Raw genomic sequence first — 16,827 nt, 5'->3', positions numbered from 1 at the left:
GCCCCAACATGGAAGACCAACGTGACTTTCTGCAATGAGCCGTGGCTGGTGTTCCTGAACCGCACAGGGATCTGCAACGAGGACCTGTGGGGCACTGAAGTGGTGGGTTGTCCGTCCGTCCAGTCCTTCGCTCTCTCTCTGCCAGATTTTTTTTTTCCCTTGCCTTGAAGGTTATATTTTCTCTTCAGCATAATCGCCATTACATTTTCATTGAACAAATTACATATTACAGTGAAAATATATAACATACGACTCATTTCGTAATTTCAGTACAAGCATGGTAATAGTTTGCAAGGGTATTTCCAAAGAAGAAAAAAAAAACCCAACAAAACATGAAAAAAGACCATCAAACAAAAACAGCAATTCCCTCGGACTTCGACCCCAACTGCGTAGCTGTCGAACGCCAAAGAAAGAAAAGAAAGAAAGAAAAAACAGCAAAAAAAGAGGATTACCACTTACGATATGACACCTTGATTCCTAACTGGCTTTACATTTGACAGTACATGGATCACCGGAGATCTGCCGGATTTTTAGCTCACTGTCTGTTGTGTTCAGTTCTTTTCGTTGTGAATGGAATACTTTCGAGCACATAGTTCATTCATTCCTCATTCACTCTCTGTGCCCGATTTTAGCTCACAGTGTGTGGATTTCGATTCTTTTTGTTGTGAACGGAATACTTTAAAGCAACATAGTTCATTCATTCCTCATTCACTCTGTGCCCGGTTTTAGCTCACAGTGTGTGGATTTCAGTTCTTGTTGTTGTGAACAGAATATTCCTCATTCACTCTGTGCCCGGTTTTAGCTCACAGTGTGTGGATTTCAGTTCTTGTTGTTGTGAACAGAATACTTTAAAGCAACATAGTTCATTCATTCCTCGTTCACTCTCTGGGCCAGATTTTAGCTCACAGTCTGTGGAGTTCAATATTTATTGTGAACGGAATACTTTTTCAAGGAACATAGTTCATTCATTCCTCATTCACTTCCTTGCCAGCTTTTAGCTCACCGTCTGTGGAGTTCAGTGCTTGTGAACAGAATACTTCAAATACTTTGTACTCTATCAGTGCAGCTGCACTGCAGTTTCTGTGGACCAGGACTACGATCAGCAGAGTGCTCTGTCAAAATCATACTTCAGACACAAAACTTATAGCTGCACAGCAGTTTCAGTTGATGAGCCCTACAACAGCTGACTGCACTGTTGATGCCATACTTCATATGCAAAAAAACACACTCAGCATCATCAAAAACTTATTCAGTCCCTTGGTAAACACTGACAAAACAGCATAGAGGCTAAAGCCAACAAGCCTAAAAGGACCAAGTGAGAATACAACTGACTGAGAAAGCGAAACTGAACACGCCCATTGCAGTAAGAAATATCCTTACTGGGTCCAAGGAAGGCAACTGTGTGTTATTGATAAATGAATAATTGTGGTACAAAGTGATTAGCAAAACCTCCTTGATTCAACAGATTCAGGCTTAAGTGGCCTAGATATTGGCTGCTGTATATTGAGGACATTTTTGTTAGTGAAAAATGTGTGGGTACTGGTATGAATTTTCCTTCCAGTGGATGTAACTAGATTTTTTGTTGTTGTTAAATTCTAACAGAATATTGATAATGAAATGGTGTGAGAATATTCTAGCAAAAAGATTATAGCACAAAAAAATAATATTTAAAGTACAGTTTAATGTGAAAATGAAACATGTATACTGTGCTTTATTATCTTTCTCTTTTTACAGACAGATTATATATGAAATATGTCAATTTTTTTTTGTGAAACATCATCTGAAATGTTTTTTTTCTGTAACTTGACAATGACAGTCAGTATAATGCCAATAAAATTCACCAGTATGAACTTCATTTTTAAATATATATGCAGTCTCTGTGTGTGTGTGTGTGTGTGTGTGTGTGTGTGTCACACTTTGAAGTGTATACGTAACATTGATGTAATTGTGTTATGTAAAAACAACAACAACAACAAAAAACAAAAAAAAAAAAAACAAAAAAAAACTGTGTGCTTTGTAGAGCACCTGAGCAGATTTCTGGACAGTGTGCTATATCCATTATGATGATGATGATGATTATGATTACTATTATCATTATCATTATAGTTATCATCTTTATTATTATCTTTAATATCATTGTTATTATTATGAGTAACGTTATTATTACTATTATCATTATTATTGTCATTATTTATGGTGTGGAGTGATGGCTTAGAGGTAACATGTCCGCCTAGGAAGAGAGAGAATCTGAGCGCGCTGGTTCGAATCACGGTTCAGCCGCAGATATTTTCTCCCCCTCCACTAGACATTGAGTGGTGGTCTGGACGCTAGTCATTCAGAGTGAGACGATAAACCCAGGCCCCGTGTGCAGCATGCACTTAGCACACGTAAAAGAACCCATGGCAACAAAAGGGTTGTTCCTGGCAAAATTCTGTAGAAAAATCCACTTTGATAGGAAAAACAAATAAAAAAACTGCATGCAGGAAAAAAAAAAGGGGTGGCACTGTAGTATAGCGACGCGCTCTCACTGGGGAGAGCAGCCCAAATTTCACACAGAGAAATCTGTTGTGATAAAAAAATAAAATAAAATAAAAAGAAAGAAAGAAAGAAAAAAAGAAATTTGTCCGGTGTGTCCAGGTGCCCACGGACCAGACGGTGCTGAACGCCAAGCTGTTCCCGGTGTTCCATGCGACGGACAACGTGGGCCTGAAGGAGATCCTCTGGCTTCAGGGACAGCTGACTGATGACCCCTCACGGGACATGCTGACAAGGTGGGTGTGTCTGTGGGGGTTAGCTGTGGTCTGGGAGGTTCTGGATGTGTGGTGAGGTTGTTTGTTGTTGTTTTTGATGTGTGTGTGTTGTGTTTGTGTTTGTTGTGTGTGTGTGTGTGTGTTGTTTGTGCTGGGTTTGATTGGATTGTGCTGTGATGTGATGTGATGTGATGTAATGTCTTTTGTTGTGATGTGAGATGAGGTGAGATGATATGATATGGTGTGATATGCTGTGATGTTATATGCTGTAACATGCTGTGCTGTGTTGTGCCGCACCGTGTTGCGATGTGTTGTGATGTGCTATGCTGTGGTATGCCATGCTGCGATTTGCTGTTTTTTAAGCGTCTTGTGTTGTGTTGTGCCATGCCAGTGTCATAACATGTCGTGCATTTTGTCATTCTAAGTCATGCTGTGCTGTGCTGTGCTCTGCTGCACTGTTGTAATCTGCACTACACTGTATGGTTCTGTGCTGTGTCAAGGTTGTGTGTGGACATATTGTTATGGACAAAGGTTGTGTGTGTGTGTGTGTTGCAGATGGCGGTCGTCATGGCGACTGTCCCTGGCGGAGATTCTGGCCATCGTGGACCTGCAGGCTGAGCTGTCGTGGAGAAAGTCAGTATGGCCATAGTCCCTATAGAGCTTCCCTTGAAAAGTAGTGAATTGTCTTTTTTTCAGACCTGCTAACTGCTTACGTAGTAACAGAGCACAACAGAATGCAGGATACTTGATTATCTCAGTAAGAGGAATTCGTGTGTGATGTATGGTACACAACATTTTATGAGAAACATAGTCATTCATTGTGAATACATGTAAGACATTAAATGGTTAAATGCTTAGATGACGTAAACCTCGCCTACAATAATCACGATCATTCACATTCAATAACCACAGTAAGAAATGAACAGTAACATGCTTCACAGAGCTTCAGAATGCTACGCTCATAATGAAAACGCTACACTGAAGCAGCAGAAATTAAGCTGTTTATTTTTCTTTGATGATTTGATCAGTGCCATGAAAAAAACAGAACTGTCTTGAAAGGGGAAGAATGAGGGGGAGGCTGGAAACTTCCATGTTTTGCATTTGTATTTCTTTTTATCACAACAGATTTCTCTGTGTGAAATTTGGGCTGATCTCCCCAGGGAGAGCACGTCGCTACACTACAGCGCCACCCTTTTTTTTTGTTTGTATTTTTTCCTGCTTGCAATTTTATTTGTTTTTCCTATCAAAGTAGATTTTTCTATAGAATTTTGCCAGGAACAACCCTTTTGTTGCTGTGGGTTCTTTTACGTGCGCTAAGTGCATGCTGCACACGGGACCTCGGTTTATCATCTCATCCGAATGACTAGCGTCCAGACCACCACTCAAGGTCTAGTGGAGGGAGAGAAAATATCGGCAGCTGAGCGGTGATTCGAACCAGCGTGCTCAGATTCTCTCGCTTCCAACGCGGACGTGTTACTTCTAGGCCATCACTCCACTTGGAAGCTTGGCCAGTGATGTTGGTGGCACGTACTTTCAGCCAGTGAAAATTTTCGTTCTGTGGCTCATGATTGGCCTGAGCCAGTTGGAACTCAGTTTATTGTTTTCTGTGTTGGCAGGTCTGAATGTCTCCTTGAGGATAGGTTGTCTCACCACACAGCTGTAGACTGTGCCACACCACATGGAAACAGACAAACATACTACATCGCATCATATCACATCATGTCACATCACCACACTACTTGCGCAAACACTGCACCTTTTAACGCACACCAAATCACAATGCATTATACTTGATTTAAAGCCACCACACCATTTCACTCCCCTGTCCCACACACCATCAAAAGAAGACACATGCACACACGTGCACACATGCATGCGCACACAAACACACTCATGCACGCACACACGCACGCACACACACATGCATGCATACACACACACACGCATGTGCGCATGAACGCATGCGCGTGCGCGCACACACACACACACACACACACACACACACAGAACAAAACATGTTTTTACTACTCAGAGTACTTGGGTCACAAGGAATATTTGGAGGAACAATACATGTATGTATTCATTTAGTTTAGCTCTCTCTCACTTTTGTTCCCCAATACAGGAGTAAAACTGACCTCTCTCTCACAGTTGTTCCCCAACTCCTGTTGTTCCCCAACACAGGAATAGAACTGACCTCTTTGTTCCCCAACACAGGAGTAAAACTGACCTCTCCCTCTCACAGTTGTTCCCCAACACAGGAGTAGAACTGACCTCTCTCTCACAGTTGTTCCCCAACTCCTGTTGTTCCCCAACACAGGAGTAAAACTGACCACTCTCTCACAGTTGTTCCCCAACACAGGAGTAAAACTGACCTCTCTCTCACTTTTTTTCCCCAACACAGGAGTAAAACTGACCTCTCTCTCACAGTTGTTCCCCAACACAGGAGTAAAACTGACCTCTCTCTCACATTTGTTCCCCAACACAGGAGTAGAACTGACCTCTCTCTCACAGTTGTTCCCCAACACAGGAGTAAAACTGACCTCTCTCTCACAGTTGTTCCCCAACTCCTGTTGTTCCCCAACACAGGAGTAGAACTGACCTCTCTGACAGTTGTTCCCCAATACAGGAGTAAAACTGACCTCTCTCTCACAGTTGTTCCCCAACTCCTGTTGTTCCCCAACACAGGAGTAAAACTGACCACTCTCTCACATTTGTTCCCCAACACAGGAGTAAAACTGACCTCTCTCTCACAGTTGTTCCCCAACACAGGAGTAAAACTGACCTCTCTCTCACAGTTGTTCCCCAACACAGGAGTAAAACTGACCTCTCTCTCACAGTTGTTCCCCAACACAGGAGTAGAACTGACCTCTCTCTCACAGGTGTTCCCCAACACAGGAGTAGAACTGACCTCTCTCTCACAGGTGTTCCCCAACACAGGAGTAGAACTGACCTCTCTCTCACAGTTGTTCCCCAATACAGGAATAGAACTGACCTCTCTCTCACAGTTGTTCCCTAACACAGGAGTAAAACTGACCTCTCTCTCACTTTTGTTCCCCAACACAGGAGTAAAACTGTGACCTCTCTCTCACTTTTGTTCCCCAACACAGGAGTAGAACTGACCTCTCTCTCACGGTTGTTCCCCAACACAGGAGTAAAACTGACCTCTCTCTCACTTTTGTTCCCCAACACAGGAATAAAACTGACCTCTCTCTCTGACAGTTGTTCCCTAACACAGGAGTAAAACCGACCTCTCTCTCACTTTTGTTCCCCAACACAGGAGTAGAATTTGACCTCTATCACAGTTGTTCCCCAACACAGGAGTAGAACTGACCTCTCTCTCACAGTTGTTCCCCAACACAGGAGTAAAACTGACCTCTCTCTTACAGTTGTTCCCCAACACAGGTGTAAAACTGACCACTTTCTCACAGTTGTTCCCCAACACAGGAGTAGAACTGACCTCTCTCTCACTTTTGTTCCCCAACACAGGAGTAAAACTGACCTCTCTCTCACTTTTGTTCCCCAACACAGGAGTAAAACTGACCTCTCTCACTCATTTGTTCCCCAACACAGGAGTAAAATTGACCTCTTTCTCACAGTTGTTCCCCAACACAGGAGTAAAACTGACCTCTCTCTCACAGTTGTTCCCCAACACAGGAGTAAAACTGACCTCTCTCTCTCATTTGTTCCCCAACACAGGAGTAAAACTGACCTCTCTCTCTCACAGTTGTTCCCCAACACAGGAGTAAAACTGACCTCTCTCTCACTTTTGTTCCCCAACACAGGAGTAGAACTGACCTCTTTCTCACATTTGTTCCCCAACACAGGAGTAGAACTGACCTCTCTCTCACTTTTGTTCCCCAACACAGGAGTAGAACTGACCTCTCTCTCACTTTTGTTCCCCAACACAGGAATAAAACTGTGACCTCTCTCTCACTTTTGTTCCCCAACACAGGAATAAAACTGTGACCTCTCTCTCACTTTTGTTCCCCAACACAGGAGAAAAACTGACCACTCTGTCACAGTTGTTCCCCAACACAGGAGTAAAACTGTGACCTCTTTCTCACATTTGTTCCCCAACACAGGAGCCTGTTTTACAAAGTGGCAGAGACGGAGGTGGAGCAGGCACTGACCAAGTCCCTGAACCGAGGGTTCAACGACCTGTACAGGAGTGCCGCGGTGGACGGCTTCTCTCAGCAGATCCTGACAATGCTGGACAGAGGTGAGTGTGGTGCCGTTTTCCTCGAACTGCTGCTGTCTTTACTTGCAGACAGAAATAACAACGGATCCCCTGCTCAACCCTCAGCCGAGTGATGTACAGTGTTGATGCAATAGTCTTTGTTGTCAGCACTCTTTCTTTCTAAAACATTCCATGGAGGCGATGGTTTAGATTCTCATCCGTTACACTGACAAACGAGATCAGTTCAAGAGAAGATCAGTGTAAAGTAAATTTAGGCGTTCTGCATCCAGGCAGGAAAGTTCAGAACAGTTCAGGCCACGAGGGAAATTGCAAAAAGATAAAATGGCAGTGAAATAAAATACAGGAATAAATAGATAGATAGATAAGTAATTGAATTAATTGATTTAATAAGTTGTACATAAAAAACAACAATGAAAGAACCAGATGAAAACAGACTTAAGATAGACATTTTATTCCCTCTGCAGACAATAAGTTGTAAATAAATTTTAAAAAACGAAAGAACCAGATGAAAACGAATTAAGACTGACGTTTTCTTCACTCTGCAGACAATAAGTTGTACATAAAAAAAAACACATGAAAGAACCAGATGAAGACAGACTTAACATTGACATTTTCTTCCCTCTACATACAATAAACTACATAAAAAAACAACAACAAAAGAACCAGATAAAGACAGACTTAACATTGACATTTTCTTCCCTCTACATACAATAAACTACATAAAAAAACAACAATGAAAGAACCATATGAAGACAGACTTAACATTGACATTTTCTTCCCTCTACATACACAATAAACTGTACATAAAAAACAACAATGAAAAAACCATATGAAGACAGACTTAACATTGACATTTTCTTCCCTCTACATACAATAAACTACATAAAAAACAACAATGAAAGAACCATATGAAGACAGACTTAACATTGACATTTTCTTCCCTCTGCAGACAATAAGTTGTACATAAAAAAACAACGAAAGAACCAGATGAAGACAGACTTAACAGTGACACAGAAAAAAAAGTTCTCTCCTCTGTGCTCATTTTTCTGCCGGTGTCTTTCCCATCACAGTGGCGAGCCAGACAACAGACCCTGGGATGGCGGCGCGCACCCTGGCCAACATAGCGGACGTGATGGGGTGCATGGCAGGACCTGTCGGGGGTCTGCGTTCGGGTCCCGCTGCCAACCAGTCCTGGAGGAAAGCCTTCAACTTTCTGGAGGTTGGGACGGACTTTTCTTCTTCTTCTTCTTTTTTTTTTTTTTTTTTTTTTTTGTCATCTTCGTCTTCAACTTCATCATCTTTATTTTCTTTGATTTGATTTGACAAGGACACTCATGTAGTGCCTGTCCTTGGTGGGTGACCAAGCTCTAAGCGCTTTTTAAACTAGGGGTCATTTGTACAACAGGCTGCATTCCTGGGTAGAGTCAACTGACAGCTACCATTGAGCACTTATCGTTTGTTTCCTGTGTCATTCATTCAGATTTCAGTCATGCACACACACACACTCACACAGACATGTAACATTGTATGTGTATGACTGTTTTGTATATTTACCATACTCCGTTTTCAGGGGGGTGCATACTGGGTATATTCTTGTTTCCATAATACACAGGTTACAGGATCTTCATTGTGCATATTTGATCTCTTCTTCGTGTGTATACACACGTCTTGATCTTCTTTGTGTGTATACACACGTCTTGATCTTCTTTGTGTGTATACACACGTCTTGATCTTCTTTGTGTGTATACACATGTCTTGATCTTCGTGTGTATACACACGTCTTGGTCTTCTTAATGTGTATACACACGTCTTGGTCTTCTTCATGTGTATACACATGTCTTGGTCTTCTTCGTGTGTATACACATGTCTTGATCTTCTTCATGTGTATACACATGTCTTGGTCTTCTTCATGTGTATACACATGTCTTGGTCTTCTTGGTGTGTATACACATGCCTTGGTCTTCTTCATGTGTATACACATGTCTTGGTCTTCTTTGTGTGTATACACATGTCTTGGTCTTCTTCATGTGTATACACATGTCTTGGTCTTCTTTGTGTGTATACACATGTCTTGGTCTTCTTCGTGTGTATACACATGCCTTGGTCTTCTTCGTGTGTATACACATGTCTTGATCTTCTTCGTGTTTATACACATGCCTTGGTCTTCTTCGTGTGTATACACATGTCTTGATCTTCTTCGTGTGTATACACGCGTCTTTGTCATGATTGTTTCCTCCTCTTCCTCATGGGCGTTAATTTGTATCTACGAGTGAGCTTTTACATGCATGACCATTTTTACCCTGCCATGTAGGCAGCTGCACTCCGTTTTCACGGCTATGCAAGAAGATGTAGTTACAGAATTAACAGTAATGAATGAAACTATAATTATTTCTAATACAAAGTACTTGAAGTCCATGCACTTATTTAATTTGAATGTGAACCCCCCCCCCCAACATCAAAAGAGAAAAACCAATAAAATGAAAGGAGCTCATTAATTATTTAACTCTGTCATACTTAAATAACCTGTGAACTGAGTGATGAAGGAGTTTATGATAATGTCATATATCTTTTATATATTTTGAATAAACATCCAGCCATCAGAACATTTTTCTCTTGTAGGAATGTTATTATGTGTTCAGAATGAACACTATGCCAAAGCTAAATCTGTCAAATTATTACAATTATGTTGTTATTGTTTTCATTAAACAACCTGCCTACCATCTGAGTATTTGCGTTATGCCACTGAGAACAAAGACTTTGCCAAAGACTTCTGGTAGATCTGACAAATTATTGAAATATTGTTCTTATTTGGTAACCAGCCTGCAACAAGAGCATTTTTGTTACGCCCTTCAGAAGAAAGACTTTGCCGAAGGTTTCGGTAAATCTGCCAAGCAATGATAAATTATTTTTCATTGAATAACCCACCCGCCATCAGAGCATTCGTGTCAAGCCATTCAGAACAGAGACCATATCAAAGGTTTTTGGTAAATCTGTCAAGTTGCATATTGTCCTAATTAGATAACCCACCCGCCATGAGAGCATTCTTGTCTAACCATTCAGAACAAAGACCTTATCAAAGGTTTCGGGTAAATCTGCCAAGTTATTATATATTGTTTTTATTAAATAACCCACATGCATTTTTGTTACACAGTCCTGAACAGACTTTGCTGAAGGTATTGGTAAATTACACAGTCCTGAACAGACTTTGCTGAAGGTATTGGTAAATCTATCAAGATATTATATATGTCCTTATTAGATAACTCACCTGCCATTACAGCATTGGTAAATCTGTCGAGATATAATACATGTCCTTATTAGATAACCCACCAACCATTAGAGCACTGGTAAATCTGTCAAGATATAATACATGTCCTTATTAGATAACCCACCTGCCATTAGAGCACTGGTAAGTCTGTCAAGATATAATACATGTCCTTATTAGATAACCCACCTGCCATTAGAGCACTGGTAAACCTGTCGAGGTATAATACATGTCTTTATTAGATTACCCACCTGCCATTAGAGCACTGGTAAATCTGTCAAGGTATAATACATGTCTTTATTAGATTACCCACCTGCCATTAGAGCATTGGTAAATCTGTCGAGGTATAATACATGTCTTTATTTACCCACCTGCCATTAGAGCATTGGTAAATCTGTACAGAACAAAGACTTTGCCAAAGGGGTGGCGGCCCTGGCCAAAGAGAGAGCACTCTGGCTGGATCGACCTGATCACCTGATCCGCGCCGCTCGGCACTACGAAGGGGCCGCACAAATCCTCATCAGACATGCTGTCATGACTGCCAAACAGGTAGAGTTCTGTCAAGGAGTTTGTTTGTGTGTGTGTGTGTGTGTGTGTGTGTGTTGTATGTGTGGGTGTGTGTGTGTGTGTTGTGGGTGTGTGTGTGTTGTGTGTGCGTGTGGGTGTGTGTGGGTGTGCGTGTGGGTGTGTGTGTGTGTTGTGTATGTGTGTGTGTGTGTATGTGTTTTGTGTGTGTGGGTGCGTGTGCGTGTGTATGGGTGTGTGTGTGTTGTGTGTATGTGAGTTTGTGTACATGTGCATGTGTGTGTGTGTGTGTGTTTGTATGTGCATATGTGTGTGTGTGTGTGTGTGCCCGTGCTTGTGCATATGAAACACCCTGTTTTGCACCGACACATAATGCTTCAATAACTTTTCACATGATAACTACCAATGTGTTTGCATGTGTGTGTGCGCGCCAACAATGTGTGTGTGTGTGTGTGTGTGTGTGTGTGTGTGTGTGTGTGCATGCACACATTGTGTTCGTGGTGTGTGTCCACGTGTGTGCGCGCATGTGAAACACCCTCTTGTGTTGCTATGACAAATAACGCTTCGATAAAATAAAGCTTCACATGATAGCTACCAATAATCATGAAGCAATGGGCTTGGTCATTGTGGTTGATGGGAAAAACATGAAGGGGGAGAGGGCCAGGTGCCAGTTGCATTGCTTCGTTCTAACTTTTTGACAGTTACATGTGACAAAATACCTACGTTGACTGAACTACGCCATTGGTCTGTTCCATACTACACACAGTTAGTATCGGGTTACAACCATACTAGGCTCTTCCGTCCGAGCAATGCAACTGGCTCCAGGGGACTGGTCTAACACTGCACCGATAACGTCATGACAGTTGTATTTGTATTTGTATTTCTCTTTTTGTCACAATAGATTTCTTTGTGTGAAATTCGGTCTGCTCTCCCCAGGGAGAGCGCTTCGCTACACTACAGCACCACCCATTTTTTTGTATTTTTTCCTGCGTGCAGTTTTATTTGTTTTTCCTAGGTTTTACTACAGAATTTTGCCAGGAACAACCGTTTTGTTGCCGTGGGTTCTTTTACGTACGCTAAGTGCATGCTGCACGTGGGACCTCGGTTTATCGTCTCATCCGACAGACTTGCATCCAGACCACCACTCAACGTCTAGTGGATGGGGAGAAAATATTGGCGGCTGAGCTGTGGTTCGAACCAGCACACTCAGATTCTCTCATTTCCTAGGCAGATGTGTGACCTATCACTGGTTTGTCACTGGCTTAGATTCTGTTGTTGTTCTTTTGTTTAATGATTGTGATAATGATAATTTGATGTATATTTAGTGCTTTTCCATGTAAAACTTGCCCTGAACAGTGTGCAAAATATGCGTTTTGACATTAAAATGAAAACTTTCTTGAATAACTCTGCACAGACATCCAGCCAAACACTCAAACACTAATTTACATATGTAATGTTCACACACAAAAGCATTACGCACAACACAGCACAACACAACACTCCTATTTTAAAGTGGAATTTGAGGAAGTGGATTGAATTAATACCATGTTTTTACTGTGTTGTGTGAAAAAAAGATTTTTTTTTTAATTAAAAAAATCCAAAGAAGAAAAGTTGGGTTTTGTTTTTTTTTGTGTTTTTTTTTTGCTGCCCCATCATCTACATCATTTCGGTGGCTTTACTCCCACACCGCTCATTTAGATTCACCCATACATGGCCACACCCGGGTTCGTCCGTCACAGTTCCAGCGTCGGCAGTCCACAGGGAACCATCAGTGTTAGGTCGCCAGAAGGCCACACACCAGAGGAGACCCTGCACTGCTTCTGAGTCACTTCGGTGGTGTTCAGTGGTGCCTGTTCTGATTTAATGCACTTAGGGAACCACCTACTAAGCCTCCTGCTAACGACAATAATGGCTTAGTTGCAGAACCAGACTGAGTGAGTGTCCCTCCCAGAGTGGAGACCACCACCACGTCCCTCAAACAACAGCCCCCCATGAATCTGCCGACAATGAAGATATTGACAGGACTCACCCCAAGCACAGAGGTGGAGGGGTATCGAAACTGAGGTCACAAAGAAGAAAAGTTATTCCGAACAGTTTGCATGGAAGAAAAAAATATGATGATGGATGGAGTTTATAAAAAAAAAAAAAAAAAAAGTTCTTAAAAAGTTTTGGAAATTGAAATGATCTTGAGTCACCAGAATATGTGGGATTTCTTTGCATCTTGAAATTGTGAATCAACTCCATCTCCACGTACCCCTTTTTCTATCTCATTTTTACTCATTTTTAAAATGTACACACAAGAAAGAAAAAAGAAAACACAAAAGAAAAACAAACACAAAACAGTGCACATCAGAAGAACAAAAATGAATCGACCAAAATGAAGAATATTCATTTGCCAAAATTATGCATTAACTGAAAAAGTCTGTTTCACCCCAGCACCCAACCCTTCACTAAAAAATAATGTAATACTTAACGCACACAAAACATTTAGTGCGTTGAGAATCAATTCCATCCTATCATCCTTAATAATGATAACGATAATGTACATATGTAAAGCGCTTGCCTTGAGGCTCTGAGCGCCTTTAACAATACACCTATTAATAAGAAAAAGGAATATAGTATTAAAAAGAAATGATTAGATACAGCTGGCTAACCACTTTAAAACAGTGGAACATCACTCATGACTCGTACTAGCTCTCTCAATTCACTCCCATAGTAAAATGTTAAAATTTACTTCTGCACTTGGGGGGGGAGTCTTGTCAAGGTCTTCAGTGTCGGCGGGTTCATGGGGGACTGCCGTTGGAGGGACATGGTGGCAGTCTCCTCTCTGGGGGAGATGCTCACTCAGTCTGGCTCCACAACTAAGCCATCATTGTTGTCAGTAGGGGACTTAGTAGGTGGTGTCCTAAGTATGTTAAATCAGAACAGGCGCAACCAAACACCACCAAAGTGACTCAGCAGCAGTGCAGGGTCTCCGCTGGTGTGTGGCCTCCTGGGGACCTTACATCGATGGTTCCCTGTGGACTGCTCGCACTGGGACTGCGACAGACGAGCCGGGGTGTGGCCATGTATGGGGGACTCGGAATTAGCAGAGTGGGAGTAATGCCACTAAAATGGCGCAGATGATGGGGCAGCAACAACAACAACACAACAACAACAACAAAAGTAAACAAGAGAGGCAAGGCCTTCAAGACTCACCTGTGATACACTTTAAAAAAATCCAAGCTTTTTATGTATTGAGTATGATTTCAAAATGTATTGTTTAAGATGAGAAAGATCAGTTTAAAGCAAATTAAGTCCCCTAGCATTAATTACAGAGTAATTTCCCTTTTTTTTACTATCTGCACCAAAACGTTTGCAAAAATAAATAAAACTTCCATGCTTAGCAAAAGAAGTTCCTGTTTGAACAAAAAATGATAATAATGACTGCTCTTGTTGAGTCAGAATATGAGATCAAAGTGCCAAGTTTAGAGAATACAAAAAATATAAATATAACAGTAAATGCAGTTTGCATATAATTAGGCTTCATTTTTTATTTTTTTGTGCCCATCCCAGAGGTGCAATATTGTTTTAAACAAGATTACTGGAAAGAACTGAATTTTTCCTATTTTTATGCCTAATTTGGTGTCAACTGACAAAGTATTTGCAGAGAAAATGTCAATGTTAAAGTTTACCACGGACACACAGACACACACACACACACACAGACAGACAACCGAACACCAGGTTAAAACATAGATTCACTCTGTTTACACAAGTGAGTAAAAAAATTTAGGATATGAAACTCACTAAAATTACGACTCATCCTTGGGCTCCAGTTTTTCAACCTGGGTCAAGGCCAGTTGCCTCCCCTGGGCAAGTGGGTGCAGGCGGACTGCCCAGCGAGGATCGACATCTCTGGTGGATGGTCTGACACTCCGCCCATCACGTACGAACACGGTGGTGCCGTCACTATGGTCGGTGTGCTCATCAATGGCAAGGTCAGTCAGTTAGGACTGTGTGTGTGTGATGGCAACGTGCGATGTCCATGTGATGGCAATTTGCGATGTCTGTGTGATGGCAACTTGCAATGTCCGTGTGATGGCAACGTGCAACGTCTGACACATCGTGTAGTGTGTGTGTGTTGTTTGTTGTTGTTTTTTGTTTTGATTTGTTTTTCTTGTTTATTTATTTGTGTGTGTGTGTGTGTAGTATGTTTGAATCATGCCTTTTTCATGTTCCGTGCTGTTGTTTTGTGTGTGTATGTGTATGTGTGTGCAGTATGTTTGAATCATGCCTTTTTCAGTTCTAATCTTTCATTGGAAGCGTTTTTGCTTTTGTTTTCGTTGGGGATTTTTTGATTGTTGGGTTTTTTTCTTTTTTTCTTGTTTTTGCTCTCTTTTTTTCATTGTAAAAACTGGGGTTTTTGCTGTTGGTTTTTTGTCCTGATTAAAAAAAAAAAGAAAAGAAATTAGACATATGTTATAGTGTGGATTTCATTGTTTATAGGCAGAAAATACACAATGTATGAATGTGTGTTTGTGTGTGTGTATGTGCATGTGCGTATGTGTGTTTTTATGAATGTGTGTTTGTGTTAGGTTTTCTGTGGGGAGTGGGGGATGGGGGGTGGGGGGTGTGAGAGAGAAAGTTGTATTTAATGTACAATTTCTGCATTAAGAACACAAGGAATGAAATCTGTCCTCTCTCTGTATATAAATGTACACACACATGTGCACACATGCATACACACACATGCATGCACACACATACGCATACACACACACATACACACAGACACACACAGACAGACACACACACACACACACACACACACACACACACACATTCACACATAAAAATACTTATACATACATATATTAATATGGACGTATCTGTTGAAATGACTGACGTTTTTTTTTTTCTCTCCCAGCGTCCCATTGGGTGCAAGGTTCGCAGAATACAAGAGTAAGTGAAGTTGATGTCATCTGAATAAGCACTTTGTTGTTTACACCACAGAGAGTTTTGTTGCAAATATATCCTAGCATGATGTGCCTGCATGTGTGGTTAAGGTTTATGATTCAGGACAATGTGTTATTGTCATAAGATATCTAGGTTTTTTACACACAGGACAATACATTCAAATGCTTTTTTGTCATGAAACATTAATGTTTGTAAGACACAGAACAGTACATTAGAATGCTTTATTGCCGTGAAACCTTCGGGTTTATAAGACACAAGACAATATATTAGAATGTTTTATTGTCAAGAAATGTTAAGGTTCATAAAACACACAGGACATTACATGAGAATGCTGTATTGTAATGAAAAGTTGTGTTTTTTTTTAAGATAAGACACATAACAATACATTAAAATGCTTTATGTCATGAGACCTCAGGGTTTGTAAGAGACAGAATGGTCAGGCCCCTTTGTCCTGAAACGGCTGTTAACAGCAGGGCCTCGATCAGAGGCCTTCGTCAGGAGTGAGTTAACTCTGAACTGTACTTCTGGTTTTTTCGACTCACTTGTGTAAACAAAGTGAGTCTGTGTTTTAACCCGGTGTTCAGTTGTCTGTGTGTGTGTGTGTGTGTGTCCGTGTGTCTGTGTGTCCGTGGTAAACTTCAACATTGATATTTTCTCTGCAAATACTTAGTCAGTTGACACCAAATTTGGCATAAAAATAGGAAAAATTCAGTTCTTTCCAGTCATCTTGTTTAAAACAATATTGCACCTCTGGGATGGGCACAAAAAAATTAAAAAAAGAAGCCTAATTATATGCAAACTGCATTTACTGTTATATTTATATTTTTTGTATTCTCTAAACTTGGCACTTTGACCTCTTATTCTGACACAACAACAAGAGGAGTCATTATTATCATTTTTTGTTCAAACAGGAACTTCTTTTGCTAAGCATGGAATTTTTGTTTAGTTTGCAAACGTTTTGGTGCTGATAGTAAAAAAAGGGAAATTACTCTGTCATTAATGCTAGGGGACTTAATTTATCACAAGTGAGTCTTGAAGGCCTTGCCTCTCTTGTTTTTCAAATATTCATCTTTGATTTCATCCTTCGTCTGTCCTATGTCCGTCAACTCAACCCCCCCACACACACACCCCCA

At 41.1% G+C, this 16,827-nt stretch overlaps 1 protein-coding gene across 4 annotated transcripts in view; it reads left to right on the top strand.

Annotated features, from left to right (window-relative positions):
- The window catches only part of LOC143300157 (L-fucose kinase-like), a 68,320-nt gene that overhangs the window by 36,338 nt on the left and 15,155 nt on the right, over window positions 1-16,827 (top strand). For all 4 annotated transcript variants that reach the window (XM_076613700.1, XM_076613702.1, XM_076613704.1 and 1 more), the window contains 8 exons: window positions 1-102; window positions 2,638-2,771; window positions 3,306-3,383; window positions 6,833-6,969; window positions 8,019-8,167; window positions 10,613-10,759; window positions 14,554-14,715; window positions 15,645-15,679. In XM_076613700.1, coding sequence (XP_076469815.1) covers window positions 1-102; window positions 2,638-2,771; window positions 3,306-3,383; window positions 6,833-6,969; window positions 8,019-8,167; window positions 10,613-10,759; window positions 14,554-14,715; window positions 15,645-15,679 — 944 coding nt within the window. The remainder of the gene's footprint in view (window positions 103-2,637; window positions 2,772-3,305; window positions 3,384-6,832; window positions 6,970-8,018; window positions 8,168-10,612; window positions 10,760-14,553; window positions 14,716-15,644; window positions 15,680-16,827) is intronic.

This window comes from Babylonia areolata, chromosome 26 (assembly GCF_041734735.1).
Source record: "Babylonia areolata isolate BAREFJ2019XMU chromosome 26, ASM4173473v1, whole genome shotgun sequence".
Lineage (NCBI taxonomy): Eukaryota > Metazoa > Mollusca > Gastropoda > Neogastropoda > Buccinidae > Babylonia > Babylonia areolata.
This window is presented reverse-complemented; position numbering and strand designations above follow the sequence as displayed.